This window comes from Papilio polytes, unplaced genomic scaffold (assembly GCF_000836215.1).
Source record: "Papilio polytes unplaced genomic scaffold, Ppol_1.0 DF824269.1, whole genome shotgun sequence".
Classification (NCBI taxonomy): domain Eukaryota; kingdom Metazoa; phylum Arthropoda; class Insecta; order Lepidoptera; family Papilionidae; genus Papilio; species Papilio polytes.
In genome coordinates this window covers 1676508-1694557 of record NW_013524935.1, presented here as the reverse complement: position 1 = coordinate 1694557, position 18050 = coordinate 1676508, and the positions used below count along the sequence as shown (strand labels likewise).

The following is an 18050-nucleotide window of genomic DNA, read 5'->3' as shown; positions in this document are numbered from 1 at the left end:
AATACAATTTATAATACTAGTATAGATATTATTTGAAAGTCCTTATACTTATTACGTAGTCAATCAGCAATTATTACGATTTTCTTACAAGTCGATGGTGTTATAGGATGTGAGGATATACTAAAAAGGTTTAAAATTTAAAATGAATATGAAATAAAAGAGTTAAAATTTCATATAATTTAATGTTACTCATTTCGAAGTTTTTGATAACTTTGTATATCAGAATTTAAATTAACGTTACTACATTTTAGGGTATTTTATCATCTAACAAACAAAATTAAATCCCAAAGTACTTAATTCTACATTAGTTTCAGCCGATCATTTAATTCCATTGATATTTTTAAAATAAACATTTATAAATAAATAAGTTCTTACAACTACTTTAACTATTATAGCGTTCACACAAATTTGTTCATAACAATGTTTAATATTCCAATTATAAACCATTTATTTCATTAGATTATACAATCACCACTCATATCAACATCGTAATCAAACAATTCAGTCATTTCCTTACTTGATTAATAATTGTATTCAAGTTTAAATCATTCCATATTACTATAATATCCCTTGAGACAATCAGAAATACCTTAAATTACAAATATTTTCACACACCAACTCAATAGTATCAATACAAAAGTCTATGATTATTATTGTAATATTAAAAACATCTAATTACATTAGGACACCTTCTTCTGGTTCATTCTCTTCTTTGACCATGTACACTGATCTACGGAAAACACCCTCACACTTTGAGCTAGATACATGCTGTAACATTTCTGGTAGCGTTTCATTATCTGAATTTGTCAATGTTTCATCTGTCAAATTCATGCTGTCGTCCCGTCAAGACCTCTGTAAGAACTCAGGTGCTAACATTTTCTGTGATGTCACTTTCAACATCTTCTCATGATGTCTCAGACGATGAACTATCTCATCGTGGAGAACGTTAAAGCACATCGCAGTCAGAGCCAGACCAGTCATTATGTAAATGGAACAGAACCACACAGTACCGCTAGATGCCCCATTCTTCTGTGTCACTCCTGGTGCCAAATGACCGAAACCGATAGTACTGAGACTCATGAAGCAGAAATATATGCCATCGATAGGACTCCATCCCTCCAGTTGGTAGAGAACCAACGCACCGAAAAATATGTAAGTAAATATCGCTGCCAGACACAATGAAATGGGGGCAAGAATTGAAAGACCACGGAGAGAAACTCTTGAATCGGTATCGGTACAACTCATGGAGTCACAGTCTCTTAGAAAACTTAGTCCTTGTGTCTTATCCTTGACAGAATTTGTGCTTAAACTGTTTGCTTGGGAAGCTGATATAATAGTACCCGAAGGCGACCGAACATAATACGGTTCTTGTAAATGTAGAGTTTGAGTTCTATAATCGTCTTGTCTTCTAACCTTGCCTTTTTGTTCTTTGGTAGCCATCGTATGTTCATCGAGGCAACAGTATCCACATTTTGTGCAAAGACAGCAACATAGTGCTCTGCTAAAAACGCTTCTCGCAAGTCTTGAAAGAAGGGCACCGACGACTGATAAATACAAAAGCGTCAATGGTATACCTATCACAGCATATCCAATTGTTACAGCTTTCCCCAAGGCAGTTCTTGGTGCTACACTGCCGTAACCTGAAATAGAATCAGATACTAAAGCATTACAAACATAATTAAGTTATTACTACCGTAGACAAAGCAGTCCATAAAAACACTGCAATATTTAAAATAAGTAAGAAGCGCAATTAAATGTTTTCCAAGATCATATCATTGAAAAAACTATAAAATGAGACTCATATTAGATTTTAGTAGATTTTTTGTAGTAAAATTATTAAAGTCAGAATTAAATTTTACCAATCGTAGTGAGCACTGTCAGAGAATACAAAAACGCTTTCGCAAAGTTCCACTCGTAGTCGTCGGTAATTAAAGCGGGCGCTGACTCCAGTGCTCGGACTCCTCCGTATTGCTCGGTGACGTCAGCAGCGACCCTCGCAACAAGCTTTTCTTGAAACCTTGCTATCTCTTGAGCAGCCAACCTTGTCCAATTTTCTTTATACAGTATGTTCAAAGATACAGTTATTTCCCAAATACTTTCAACTGTCTGAGATCTTAATTCTGCACTCGCTTGTGCAATACTACTGTTCACTTTTGAGAGTGGTATTGTTTTTTGATTCTCATTTCCATGATACGAGGTAGCTGCTAGAGTCTTTTGATGAACTTTAGCAGCACTACCTTCAATTGCGAGAAAAATAAACGCCCCCATTAAAGTGTAAATTATAAGTAGAGCAAAGATTCCTAAATTTGTAACACATCCTGTGATTAAACTTTTCTTTTTGCTCTTTTTAGTTTTGAGGCAAAAACAACAAGTTACAACTTCATCATAATTATCTGCTTTGCAGTTTTTTTTGTATTTACCATTGGTGTTATTCTTTTTCTTAGCAGATTTGTCCATATTTGATTCTATCCCCTAATTTGGCACATATTCCTTTAAAAATGTTAATCTACATGTATTATTTATTCATCTGAAACAAAAAATAAATCTTGAACATCGAATGTTACATTTAGAATTTAATATTTAATTAAATTCATTTCCAACATATCGCAAATTCATTCATATAACTGAAGCATTTGACGCGTTAAGTGTAAATGGTTGAAATTAAAAGTCGTAAAATGTTAAACACGTTTCATTTATATCTGATAATTTTTACTGGCTGGAATTTAAAAAAAAAGGGCCAGAAAAGTTAAATTCTACACAACCTGCCAGTTAAATAAATATAATAAAAATGATAAGATTGATGACGACATTAATTCAACGACATTTCCAAAGAAAGAAGATTGTTTGAAGCCTAATAAAGTAGCGGTATAAAATAACAATCTACATAATATTCAAGTGAAATTTATAATCAATTTCAGATTTTATGGGCATGAATCTCGGTGGGAACCCATCGGAGCGCTAGGTGTAATGAAATAAGTCGTTTAAATTGAAATAGAGATTTCAATGGTGGAACATTAGGCGCGGAGGAGGCTAAAACGTGGTAATATTGGATTATATCTCTGATTTATGCTAAATCTTTATCAGTGGCGACACCTGGAATTGGATTTTGGTATCACATTACTTAAAGGGAAAGAGGGATTCGAATATTTTTCATTCCGTTTCAACGGTTTTGACGGTTTTTGTTTTAATATCGGTAATACGAAAAGTTATGCGTCTAGACAGATTTAAATTTTAGTTTAAAGCCTACATCAAATTTTTACTAGATTAACAATAATTCGAATTGTCGACAATAAGAGCATAAGCACACCTGAAACTAAACTATCGACAACTGTGTAGTATCGCTTTAATTCCTATGAACTACTATAAAGGTGCGGACACTACTCGCTTTTTAGTTGTGCAACTAAACAGTTGAATTGGATGCGAAACAATCGACAATCGCACAACAATGTGAGAGTTTAGTCAAATATGTGCAGGTGTACGCCTGCTGTAAGTTGCTTATAATCCATAGACATAAAACAATTTAATACAAGAGCTAAATAGCTATATTTTTTAATTCCAAAGCCTTGAAACCTTGAGCTTAAAAAGCACTCAGGTATTCTAAACTTCGCTCATATTAAACATTATGAAGTTCGCTTGAGTTCCACCTTATGTTGGAAAATCATTGTAGCTCACGTCCCAGCACTTACAAGTTCACATTGTGTCGGTCGACCAACTTCATAACAATACGGCGGACTTTTGAGATAGGTAAGTTCGAATGTAGAGTCGTAATAAACTGATATATAATGTTCTGGAATGTCCTTTTAAGCAATGCATTGACAATATAATTTCCATTTTATATTATATACTATATTATAACTGTTAGCTTTTTAATTTTATTAAGTACTTGTACTCTTTATCTTAAACAAAAGAGTGGTTATTGTAAGATATATGTTATAGATAGATATATGATGTCGCAGACTTTTCTGTATAACTTTTTGAGATCTACAATTCTTTTATACATAATTTTTATATATCTCTAAAGGTAGGCAGCGTAAGCCAAGAAATGTTAAAACATTGTGATTTATTAACACGGTGGTCCAGAAATATGTTGTTTAATAATAGTTCCTCAACATTAGTAATAATAAATTATTTATTTATAATTATCTTAGGCTTATCAAAATATGTATTATATCCTATGTTACTCACAGATAAATTAACTTTCTAATAGTGAAAGAATTTTTAAAATTGGCCCAGTACTTTTTGCGTGATTCAAATACATACAAAAATACAAATCTTTCCTCTTTATATTAGTATATATAGATGTAGACAACGAAATATAATTATTTTATTTTCGCTGCAAAATAGCTTAGAATATTTACATGCCTACACAGATTATAAAGTTAAAAAGATATTTACAGTATTTTCTAACGTCTGAATAAGGAACTATTCAAAGTCACCGTAAACTACAAACATTTTACGATATATCACTCGAAATACTGCAAAAGCGATACAAAATTTGAATGTCCACTTTTATCGTTTCGCAGTTAAACAGTGTATTCTATTTTATCCGATGTCGTAAACGATCCGTGGTGAATAGTGTTACAGATCGCATTATCGGGGGTTCATTTTACGGGTCTAATGAAGCGTTATTGGCTTAATTCATACCCACCAATTGGCTGTAAACTTGAATTTATTTCGTACCCGTGAAGACATTTATTGTTATAGATACGATTCATTTTATATATACAATAAATAGGAATTCGATATTTTATAACTTAGACATGTGTCTTGTGACATGATCAAATAGGGAGTGATGACTGAGATGAGGTATGATAGAGTCTTTTGGATGACAAAAACCTATCGCGCCGACCCTACGGGAGTATTATAAGGATGAAGATGGTGATGATCGACATTTAAAAAAATAAACTTTATTATTGAAATAACCGCTGCATAGTTAATTGATCACTTAGGAAGACACTTATTACAGATTTCTCTTACTAAATCCACAATTACAACACGAGTTCGACTGTGAGTTAAGAGAGTAAACACACCTGAAAATAAACGATCGTACAACTATTCTCGCTGTACTTACATACTTACATGGAGGTGCGCACAATACTCGATTTTTAGTTGTACAACAAAACAGTTGAATTGACTGCGAAACAATCGACAAACGCACAAAAGTTGTGTGATAATTTAGTTAAAAGTGTGCGCACGCTCTAAATTTCCTAACCTAAAAAGTTATTTATTACGAACGTCAGAAAAGTCGTGTATAAGTGGTTTATTTGCAAAATTTCTACCAAAAAATCCTGGTGTCTCGTAAATATGCTTAGAGTAAAAATACAACATTATCGTTGAACAAAACGAAAAAAGGGGACACTATAATTGCTTCTTTCGTGATATACTTTGGAGGAAAGCAACCCCTTTTTCACGCCAATTTAAAAAAGGGTATAAAACGCTGAAGTGTTTAGGGGATGAGCCTTTTCTCCGTTTATCCTTTATCCGGATATAACTGTTGGGTTTCTTATCGAAGAATTAAATTCTTTTATTCTTTTTACTTTACACGAGACGGATAATTAATGAGGATATCTTTTAATTTCTGTTTCATTTTTGTTGAATATTCCTTTTAAAATTGTTTAACTAATCTAACTAACTTACTAATCTTAAACTAACTAATGTTACTTCTTCGTCAATAATATAAATAGTTTAGATACATAAATGGATGTCTGTTAGGAAGTACCTCCAGAACGTCTCAATGGATCGCGATAAAAATTGGCACAGATTTAGAATACAGTCTGAAAGAATACATATGCTATAAATTATTTCAATTTTAAATTTTGTATGTTTGTATATCACTTAAATATTTTAGGTGAATAAAGACTATATTTTTTTTCTTACACCCTTCAGTTTTTATTGAAATATGCTTATCATCACTGAAATGATCTGAGATAATGTTTAACGCAGGTATTTGTCAGTGGAAACCGATGCTTAAAAAATATAGCAAAATAGTATTAACTAGCGTGTCTATAAACGTGAAAATTTGCAGTAATAAAGTTATTTGATTTACGATATTTAACCCATACATCTCTATTTCTCGTCATCTGAATGCATTCCCTTAAGTATAAACTTTGATATCATCATAATCCTCCTTATCCTACTCCCGAAGGATCGGTGCGACAGGTTTTTGTCCTCCACATAACTCTATCATATGTCATCTCAGTCATCACTCCCTTTTTGATCATGTCACTTTTTACGCAATCATCCATCTATTTTTAGGTCTACCTCTACCGTTGTACCCTTCCACACTAATAACTAACGTTCTTGTAACATACCATACTAACCTTTTACTCCTTACCTTCTCTACTACTGGGGCTACTCTCAAACTTCGTCTAATATTTTCATTTCGTATATTATACAGTCGTGTTACCCCACACATCCATCTTAACATTTGCATTTCTGGCACATGTAGTCTTTGATTCATTTAATTTACAAATAAAATTTAATAATAAGCCGTAAACTTGAATACCCGTTGTATAGAGAATGCAAAGTACATTGTACGTATGTAAAATGAAGCGCCAAAAATCTCATAAACGCGCTTCACCCTGCGAGACCGTTATCATTTTTAACGTTTCGTTTATGACCTATTTTCATAAACTGATAAAGATTTTTATAAGAATTCTCATAAAGAGGCGGACGGTTTGAAATTTTTCATAAATTTTAATAGAATTTTTACACAATTGAATTTTATTTGTGAGAGTTCTATTTACGACTTTATTTAAAACGCACAAAATATTATCGGATATGAAATAATATTCCATGAAATATGTTTTGTTGCATTATTCATAATTCTATTGCGTAAAAAGTAGAAAAAAAAAACAAAAACAAATCTTTTTAAATAGTGCATAGTCATTTGTTTTAACGTAAAATAAAATAATTGTTAAAATCAATGTTACCTTAATCCGTTATCGGTGAATCCTATTAAACCTTTATAGAATCATGACTTCCATATTTGTTTCCTGCATGCTTGAGATGAGAATCATCTTTTTCTCCACTATTCTCGGTAAACTGTTACTGAAAAACTACGTAGATATTCCAAGAAAATTGGAGTCACTCATTGTCACAACTGTCAACACGGTACATCCTTCATATAACAGTAGATTTAAATGTATTTGAATAATTCCATTCTAATTTAGACATAATTATTTACAAACCAAAACGTACTATATTCAATTATTCACTTAAATTATATTAACTTTGAATACAAAATTAGTCAATACAAGAGACTGGTTGCCGGTCAGTTTCCGCCATTTTGACTGGAGATTTGCGCATGCGTAGTTCCGTATCTCAGAGACATGCGCTTTGAATAAATATTAGGAACAAGATAATAAAAAAATATGTTCTATACTTTACTATGTCATAATGTATGGTTACTTTTTATTTATGGAAATATATTAAGAACAAATAGGCTGTGTTCTTCCAGACTATACTCCACATTGATTCCAAATTTCATCGAGATCCGTTCTGCAGTTATAGCTACAAACTTTAACAAATACATACTCGTATATCTTAACATTCGCATTTCTAATGTTAGATTAGTAAAATAGCTGTCAAATTTAAAAATTATTTAGTGCGAGTTAATATACTCTACTATCGAATACCCAAATGCATTGTTAAAGGCCCTTTGAAACTCTTTTTTGTGTTGTTTACGTTTCGTTCGTTCTCTGAAGCATAGTTTTTTTAACAAAGAGAGCGTTTCGTAGAATTGTTTGTAGATATCCCGCACAATTGTTTTCATCCATTTTCATTTGAAATACGATATGAAATCTACGAGTAAAACCTCTAATTTACATTTACTTTTACTTTTTAAGTAGATTTGACTGTGGAGAAAACGCATAGGAAGGTGAAATATCCTCTTTATGTGCGTCTCCTCCTCCGTCAATTAAGGGTAGGCAACGCATCTGCAATTGTTTGTGGGCAGCGGTCGTTTTCCTTTTCGGTGGATTCAGGTGGCCGCTTGCTCGTTTGCCTTTTATTATAAAAAAGAGAATTACGATAATTGAGTGTTTTGCTGTTAAGAGTGACGAGCGTTTTATAGAATTCAATTCCGAAGGCAGATCATATACACGGTAGCGATCCTCCACTGTAGGCATGCGTATGTCGGAGATAATGAAATATCAATCGCGTTACATTAGAAACACTATCCTTAGTTGAACTCCATCTTAATTGATAACTTCACAACACACTATAATCGAATTGCAAACATTTACAAAGATTACCCAATTGATTTTTATAATAAAAAAAGGCATCATTCCACTATTCATTGACAACTGTCATCATTCGATCGTCGCCTTTAAATCTATCATGCACGATGTACATTCAGCCAGTACTCAAAATTATTAGTTGCCAGTTACTTTAATCGCTCAAAAATTAACAATCATTTTGCCCCATTACGCACATCCGGAATCATCGCACGACCTCATGCGTATACTACCTTCTTTAACACACCAAATCTAAACGAAACCACACATTTAAATACTACACAGGCGTATGCCACACAGGGACATGCTACACAGTCAAATGTCAATCAGCCGGATGGCACACAGGCGTTTGTCACATAGTCGAATGCCACACAGACGAACGAATTAATTTTTTAAAGAACACAACTTTAGATTATTTTTTGTTTAGATTTATGTAACTTGTCATACTAATATTATAAATGAGAAAGAAAGAAGAAATTTAGGATGGATGGATGGATGGACGGTTGGATGTTTGTTAGAGTTTGTAGCCTAAACTGCTGAACGGATCTTAATCAAATTTGGCATAGATGTAAAGAATAGTGTGGAAGAATTTATAGGCTACTGGATTTTGGTATTTTTAATACCACGCGGACAGAGTCGCGGGCGAAAGCTAGTTTTAAATAAAGGTTTGCAAACTGTTTATCCTCGGGTTCCTAAGTCAACAATTTTTGTTTGAAAACTTTTAAGAAATCAAAACACCATTTCAATTGCCCTCAGGGAAATGCCAAGTCAAATATTTGAATAATGTCAGTTACTTAGCGTCGAGTTTTAATGTTGTGCGCCATTTGCAAGGTGACTTTGTTATGAAAGTATGACGTACCTGCCTTGTCAGTGTGTTTGCTTACTTAATGGAACTAAGTACCACAACTAAAGGTGTATTATTATTTGCCCCTTTATTATTATTGTTGAATTTTGTTACAAAAACACAATTTAAATAAATACATGAATATGGCCCCGCAATCATATAAGGAAAGGATGTAATGGGAAAGTGGTTTAACGGTAGAGGAGCCGTATAGGATGGGGAAATATCCTCTTTATGTGCGTGTCCTCCGTTGAATAAGGGTAGGCAACGCATCTGCAATTGCGGGTATATATGGGCAACGACCGCTTCGCTTCCTCGAAGAATTCAGGTGGCTACTCACTCTTTTGCCACCTTATATTATAAAAAGTCAGGATAATATTTTGTATGAAAATCACATAGTCAACACGCACTCCGACAGTGCGGATCTCTGATAGGCTTAGAGTTTAGTTTAGTAAAAGTAGAGTAAAATCTCATTCTAAGACTTGTCTTAAAGCATGTCTAAAGATGGCAGTATTTGTTATAGTAAAATATACAATTACATGTATATCCCAACATAGAACTAATAACAGGAATTAGAATCGTGTGCCGTGTAATTAACAAGCCGCACTCTGCGGTCACAAGTTCGTCAGACATCGTGACTGCGATTTATGCGACCGATGTACATTCGGGGAAACTGGCGGTGTCCCACTTTAAAAGCTTCAATGGTTTGAACGTTTAGAAACGAGACGCGGAACGAAAATCAATACAATGCAGCTTACAAATGTATCGGTTCGAAGAAGTAACAAAAAAGTTTACCGTTCACTGCTATCTAATTAGTTCTTTGTAGGAAGAGGCGGAGTTTGTCTTGTTGCAATGTACAAAGCAATTTTTCCTAAAGTGGGACACCGCGGATTTCCGCAACTGTACTTCACTACAATCAGAAAATAGAAACATAAAACCTCGTACCAAAAAGAGGGATTAGATTTTATTGCACGATTCTAATTAGTAATATTAAAAATGTAATTTATTCTTGATATCTTGAAGCAATCGCTTCCCATCCTGTCCTTTTAAAGGATGGTAAAGAGAAAGAGACTTAAATTAGGCCTCCGGCACCACACTCATCAGACGAAACACAGAATGGCTTCCATGTCACGCCTGTCTTCTATGTGGTCGTGGTATTACACCGGGCGTGCCGGCTGATTCGTGCTAAGATGTTAAAGCGGGCACTACCACTGTCGTATTGTACATTTGCTTATTTGTAGTTATTTGCTTTCTGCAATTTCTTTTTGTTGAGAAATATGTGTGCATTTCAGGATTTAGAAAAGGAGAAATATTTTATTTCGAAGTCGTTGATGTCAGTATTTACCGTCTGCTCCGAGTTAACAAGATCGTTGGTGATACAGATTGTTAAAAGTTGCCTTTGTTTTTAAGTTAAACTTATTTTGATATTTCTCTATGTAAGCCTTACGCTATTAAAACACGATCGTGTTTTGTTATTTTCATTTTACAAAGGTAATATATTTTTGTAAATGCAATGTTTGTAATTTGAAAACATTACGTTTTAAAGTTTTTGTATGAGTCAAAACAAAAATATATGAAAATCATAGAGAAGAGAAAAGATTTGTTTTTTGGACTTTTGTTTGTATTGAAATAACTCAAAACTACTGGACCGAATTTAAAAATTCTTTCACCATTTAAAAGCTACGTTATCGCGTAGTTACATAGGCTTTATTTTTAATTTCACGTGGACGAACTCGCGTGCTACAGCTAGTAACAAATATTTCACATAAACTTGTATTTGTAATTAGATGTACTGATTAAATTTACAAACTAGAAATTCCTTACAGAGAATTGTTAACAGTTGCTTCCATAGTGAAGCAGTTCAAAGCATAGTTTTCCTTGTTATTTTGCAAAGCATCGTTAAAAGGCGGCTTAGATGCCTGTGGTAACCTTTTTGCTCAAGTTAAGGCATATTTTAAAATTTACTAGAAATTTTCGTCGTCAAAAACATTCATTATTACTTTTTAATCTATAATTTCTACTCCGGTATTAAAGCGATATGCGATTTTCTGCTTTCGATGTTCTGTTTTCTAGTTTTCGATGTGTGTGTGTGTGTGAACTGAAGGTGTTAACTTGATGAGATTGTACTCATTGGAATCAGCTAACATTGCAATATTCATTATAAATGTGTTAACTGACAATTCTAAAAAAAAAACATATGGCAGAAGCACTTATAATCAATATTAAAAAATTAGAATCATCTTTTGGGAATTTCTTTATTTATGTATAAATAAAATCTTATTACTAGCAATCCAAAATTTTGTTTTGACTTTAAAAACGGTATTTCTTTGTTAAGTCAAGCTAAGTCAGCTGTCGTTTATTGTGAATCCGCAGAGTAAAAGTATATTTTAAAATTCAATTTAATTCAAAATGGCAGTTCAGAAAAAAAAATCTGTTTTTTTTTTCTTTTTTCGTTCTTTGTCTTTTGTATTATATAAGTTTGCCTTGTGACTATCAAAAAAAGACCCACTTTTGTACAACTCTTTTCTTTTTATGTTATTTAAACTCGTTCGTAATATATTTTAAACAAATTCTTCAACTTTTGTGTTCATGTTCTTGTACGTTAAATCCCATTACTTCACTAGTGAGTTGATACCGCAGATTGGTTTCGATGCTTCACGCGTACATCCGAGAATATCATAACATGAAACTAATAAATAACATTAATTAACGCACGCGTATCGCGTAATTAGTAAACACGTGTATAACCGCATAAAGTTCGTCATATTACGTGACATGAATTTAATTATAATTTCTAAATCAAAAAATAAACACGCCTCATATTTAAAAAGAGCAAATTTGCTATTTTAAATTATTGCTCATTTATCAAATAATTGGTTTAGACTTGCATTTTCTTTCTAAAATTACATCTCGTTTAACACGTTATTGTTTCTTTTAACTCGTTTTTGTTTCTTTTATTATTATTTTTTTAAGCTAGCTGTAAGTTATCCGTAAATAAATAAAATAAAAATAAAATAAAACACACATTTTAACTTAACTAAAACTTAACTGATCCAAGTTACGGTTAATTATCTCAATAAAATAACCACCAGTAATAGGTCCAGTTCTACAGTTTCCCCGGGAATCTTTACGATATCGGATATCTATTGAAATAAAACCTAATGCGGTATATAACGACTGAAAGGTAATAAAACAGACATTCAAAGTTCGTAAACGTTGCTTGTAAAATTTTAAATGCACTTTATCCAGTTTCGTCATATGTTTACTAATTATTGTGGCAATTTTTCAGTTGATAACAAAGGTAAGAAGAATGTAAGGAGGTCTAAGGGACCTGCGTAATTAACTTATCTATATTAATATAATATTATAAAGAGGAAAGATTTGTATTTTAGTATGTATTGAAATAACTCAAAAACTGCTGGGCCGATTTCAATAATTCTTTCATCATATTACATTAAAAGAAATATTCCAGTTTTCGATAAGATGATAACGAAAATCGTATTTAAACATTTTTTGTCTGTCTGTCTATCTTCTAACTACTTACTAACTTCGACAGTTTCGAACTCTTCAATAGTCTTCATTACATAAATTAACTGAAACTGAACTATACTCACAAATTTACATAAAAATAAATAAACTCGATTTAATATTTCTCTTTAACCAATATTTCTTTGTACAAAGGACGTTTTAATTTTAAATTATCGAAAATGACGGAGAGGGGCGGGGACATCGTTGGTGGGAGTATATCAAATTAAAAACAACCTAAATTACATATATTTTATTACATAATGCACTTAACAAGATTAAATTGTTATTTTTTTTAGTATTAGCTACTGCTAAGTGGCTGAACGGATCTGCATGAAATTTGTCATGGGTTTAGAGATAGTTTGGAAGAACACATAGGGCTACTTGCTTTTTTTTAAGACCTCACGGTCGGAATCGCGGGCCAAAGCTAGTACCACATATTTTTATACATAATCATAGTCATCACCAGCTCACTATAAGTCCCCACCGAGAGGCTCGGAGTCTACCCTATGTATCGGATGACTAGGCCATAGTCAACCACGCTGGCCAAGTGCGGGTTGGTTGACTTCACACATATCTTTGAATTTCTTCGCTGATATGTGAAGGTTGCATCACGATATTTTCCTTCACCGTAAGAACGTCGGGTAAATTATGTACATATGAAAATTCGAAAAATCGAAAATCACATTGGTACAGCGGGATTCGAACCCAAGACCTTTAGATTACAAGTCAAGTGCTTAAACCACTGAGCCACCGACGCTATTTTTATACAGTCAAAGATAAAAGGAAAAGAATAAATTCTTAACATCAAATGAAAGGAAACGCGGTCAAGAGGAATACAAATATTTGTTGAGGAAAAGCTAAGATCGATGAAAGAAAATTGCCATTTTTTGCATAAAGATGTCTTGTAATCAAAGAGTATAAAAGTATAAAATCAATATAGTTCCAACATTGTAAATGCACATTTGACCATTTAACATAAAAAAACTTATAAACATGTCATATTTAATCTACACTAAGGTGAACCTTAGTGGTCACTTAACGACTCTGAGTACGGAAGTTGAGTTAATCAAAGTTATTTGTAAATAAGATTTAATGTTAATATGTATGCACAGAGGGTCTGTCGCAAGAGAATCCCGGAGTTAATTGGTTTTTGGTTGTAAGATTAGTTGCAAACTGTGTTGAATTAATTGCTAACTTCCGTTCATTCAACACTAGAACTCTGTCCCTAAAGAATTGTGACACTATGTTATTTGTAATCTATACTTCTATACTATCATAATAAAGCGGAAACACACACTTCTTTGTGACGTCAGATGTCAGCAATTACAGCATGTTTTTGAATAATTCTTTTCTTAATAAAAACCCCTACAGTTACGTCACACTTTAGGCTATATATTTTCAAGCCATTAAATTTAGTGTAAATAAATTTGATTATAAACCCTAATGTGGGAAAGAGACCATAAGCTGCCAACATTAAGAGAGCAAGATTGCCATAGTAAGGTAATTGGTATTTTGACATTTGCAATTGAGAATTTAATATATGTAAACAATAAAATTAAGTTGATTTGTGTGATAAAATAAGTCAAAACACATACAGTAAGTAAAAACAAAAACAAAATTAATTGAAATCGGGTAAAAAAAAAAATTAAAACCGTGAACGTTTCACGCAATGCTACCACTTCAAACGCAGAATTTATATATGTGATTTAATAAAACTTTTTAATAGTAACATGCGGGTATTGCGACCCGTAACTTTGTTATGAAACCTCAACGTGTTATAAACATTTTGTTTATCTTTTCATTGGGATATCAAATAGTTTCTCTTGCATACGGGACACATGCAAACACTAATTTATTTGGTGACTGGATTGTCTGTTAAAATAAATATAAAAACGTGAAAACTAAAAAGTAAAATGTTCACAATATATTATCTGCGGTTAGTAACCATCATGATAAAAATGCGAACTATGGTAAGTAATATTTACTGGTAAAATGTTAGATTTTACAATATATGGTTGTGTGATCATTGTATCTTACACTAGCTTTCACCCGCGATTTCGTCCGCGTAGTATTAAAAAAAAGGATACAAGTAATCTATGTGTTCTTCCAGACTATCCTCCATATGTGTGCCAAATTTCATTGAGATTCATTCGCCCGTAAAGCTATAAATACAAACAAACAACCATCCATCTAAACTTTCGTATTTATAATATTAGTAAGATGTAATTAAATCAATTAGTATTTTATTTAACTTGAATAACGTTGCATTTAATAATTTTAAGGCAGCTTGATTTTATTTTTAATTAGAAGAAGAGAGACCGAATTTAAGTTTTAAATTCTGTGAGGACGAAACGGCGAGCGCTTGTTTACTCAAAATCAATGCAACGGAATTTTGACGCTTTGTTTAAAATGCAAAGTTTAATTTTCTTGTTAAGAATTCTGCTGAGAAAATAAGGATAATTTACTTGAAAATTAATAGTAATAAATAACACAAGATAATTGTTTATTAAAAACCATTAGATGAATTCCAACTAGAGACAAATCTGCTGATCCATGATCTTAATATTTGATTAGAAAAGTAAAATTTGCGATATTCATTGGACTTATAGTTACATTATTTTGAAACGAGCTGTTGCCCGCGACTTCGTCCGCGTGGTATTAGAAAACATAGGAACTATATAAATTACAAAAAGCTACGTATCCCTCGGGAACCGGACATTTCTCGGGGATGAAGCTACTTATACTCCAGACTTTGTTTTATATCTGTGTCAAATTTCAATAAGATATGTTGAACCGTTGCAGAATGATGGAGTAAACATTAAAAAACTAAATTAATGAATCCCACGGGGACCGTAACCATTCCCGGGATAAAAAGTAGCCTATGTGTTCTTCCAGACTATGCTCTAAACCTGTGCTAAATTTCATGGAGATTCGTTCAGCCGTTTAGGCGACAAACGTTAACAAACATCCATCCATCCATCCATCCATCCATCCATACATCCACCCATCCATCTAAACTTTCGCATTTATAATATTAGTATGATTAGTTAGATTTCTCTCAGCAAATTAATTTTTAAATCAACAATTCGAACGTTTTATTATCATTCGAAACTTGTACGTTATCCAAATTAAAACACACAATTTATAATTTTAGTATATTCGTGAGATAAAATCTGCAAAATCACTAAAGTGATGAAACAAAAATAAATCTGGCATAAAAATATAACGACGACTTTAATACGCTTTTGTTCGTCGCCCGAAAAAGATAAAAATATATTTTAAAATAACAAAAGCAGCTTGTTCTTTAAAGAATTTTCAGTATCACCAGCCATCTCGTTATCTCAAACTAGACAGTAAATACTGACGTCGCCGACAACGAAATAAGACGTAGTATTATTTCTGCATTCCTAGTACGAGTACAAAAAGCGAACTTCATTCTTTGAATAAGAAAAAATAATAACGTAATCGAGACAATCTTTCTAAGAAATTCTGATTCAATAATTTAAATCTACGCAAGTATCAGTACATCTAATGATGGGTTACTGTAGTTTCGATTTATTTTGTCATTATCTAGTAACTTATTTGTGTTATAACACCTATGTTGCATTAAAGCGTCGGTGGCCCAGTGGTTTGAACATTTGACTTGTAATTACAGGTCTTGGGTTCGATACCGCCGTGTACCAATGTGATTTTTGATTTTTCGAATCTTCATATGTACGTAATTTACCCGACGTTCTTACGGTGAAGGAAAACATCGTGATGCCTGCACATATCGGAGAAGAAATTTAAAGATATGTGTGAAGTCAACCAACCCGCACTTGGCCAGCGTGGTTGACTATGGCCTAGTCACCCCTTATTAGGGTAGGCTCTGAGCCCCTCGGTGGGGAAAAATATTAACGAATGGTTAAACGCAGGTGGGAAAGCTTGAAAGGCTGCACGGACGAAGGCATTCCGTATATTTACGTTTACAATCTAAAGAAAGAGCACCTAGTTAAGTAAAATAATTATAAATAATCAAAAGAAGTTTGTTTTAAAACTTCTGATTGATAATCGCGTATTATGAAAACAGTGTTTAGTATTAAAATTTAGAAAAACGCTTTATATAAATTTATACCAAATTGTAAGTAAGAAATAACAAGCATTGGGTTTCCATTGTCGAAACACTCGCACAAACTTGATCAATTTTTTTAATAACCATTACGAAATTTCATAAAATGTCATTTAAGCAGAAAACAACTTTAATAACAGCCCAGATTTAAATTCAAATGAGAAGCAATTTGAAAATTAATGGAATATTTTCAATGTTGCAAATTAAAGAATGTAAACGGAAAAGTTGAAAAACATTCAAGAATAGTCGACCGTTTCAAGCAAAGTCAAATTTAAATTGAAAAGTTCAGTAAGATTTTAATGCAGTGATCATAAAGTCGTCCAACTGTTAGTTACTTATGAAGAAATATTCAATTTTGAAATGATATAAAATAATTAAAAGATCTATTGTTGCACTGAAAACAGTTTTATTTTATTAAATGGACCTAGAATTAAAAAAAAAAACGATTTTAAATCAATCTTAAAATCAAGTTCATTTTCAAAAACCATCACGAATTTCTCTGAAACCAAAATAAAACAGCCATATTATTAAGGATATAAGCTATGAAACTATACACTATATTTTAAACATTTATTTAAACTGTAATAAAAGAAATTGTAAGTTCTGAAACAATTTAATTTTCAACTCGGAGACCGTAATATTTTGCGACAGGTGATGTCCAACAAATTCCAAGGCGAAACTTTGTAAGTCGTCTAAAACTTAGATCGTAATTGAATTATGAAAAGACGCTGAATTTTTTTATAATGCACTGGCTTTCGTCCGCGACTCCGTCCGCATGGAATTAAAAAAACAAAATCAACTAGCCTATATGTTCTTCCAGACTAACCTCTACATTGCCAAATTTCACCCAGATCCGTTCAGCCGTTTAGGCTACAAACTCTAACAAATATGCATCCATCCATCTAAACTCGCATTTATAATATTAATTTGATCTATTGTTTAATGGAATTACAACTTTTTATTTTTTTAACCCACGAATTAAATAAGAAAACAATAGGTGTAGTTTTGTTCATGTATTTGTTAATTAAAGTTGAGGCTGGTTCTAATAACTTATACAGATCAAGGCTTTTATTGCATAAGCGATACTGAATGCTCGTCCCTACAATTATCATTAAAAAAAGAACATAAGATCAACGAGTATTCCCGCAAGTTTCCACAGAAATAACGGATTGAATGAGTATTTTGGAAGAGGTTTCCTTGCGTAGACATGTGCATCGTTATTTCCAGCTTCACCAAATTTTCATTAGTGCTCTGTTCCACTGGCAACACTAAACGTTACACGTTCTCAGTTAGTAACCGCTATCCATTTAATTAAAGACTAAACTATTCGACACCA

General features: G+C 32.5%; 1 protein-coding gene across 1 annotated transcript; it reads right to left on the bottom strand.

Moving 5' to 3' along the window:
* Window positions 1-306: 306 nt before the first annotated feature.
* On the bottom strand, window positions 307-8261 carry LOC106106806 (potassium channel subfamily K member 18-like). Its single transcript, XM_013287467.1, has 4 exons — window positions 8167-8261; window positions 6933-7102; window positions 1860-2527; window positions 307-1640 (listed from the first exon to the last, which is right to left on the bottom strand). The coding sequence occupies exons 3-4, from the start codon at window positions 2455-2457 to the stop codon at window positions 844-846; spliced, it is 1395 nt and encodes a 464-aa protein (XP_013142921.1). The 5' UTR covers window positions 2458-2527; window positions 6933-7102; window positions 8167-8261; the 3' UTR covers window positions 307-843.
* Between the last annotated feature and the right edge of the window lie 9789 nt (window positions 8262-18050).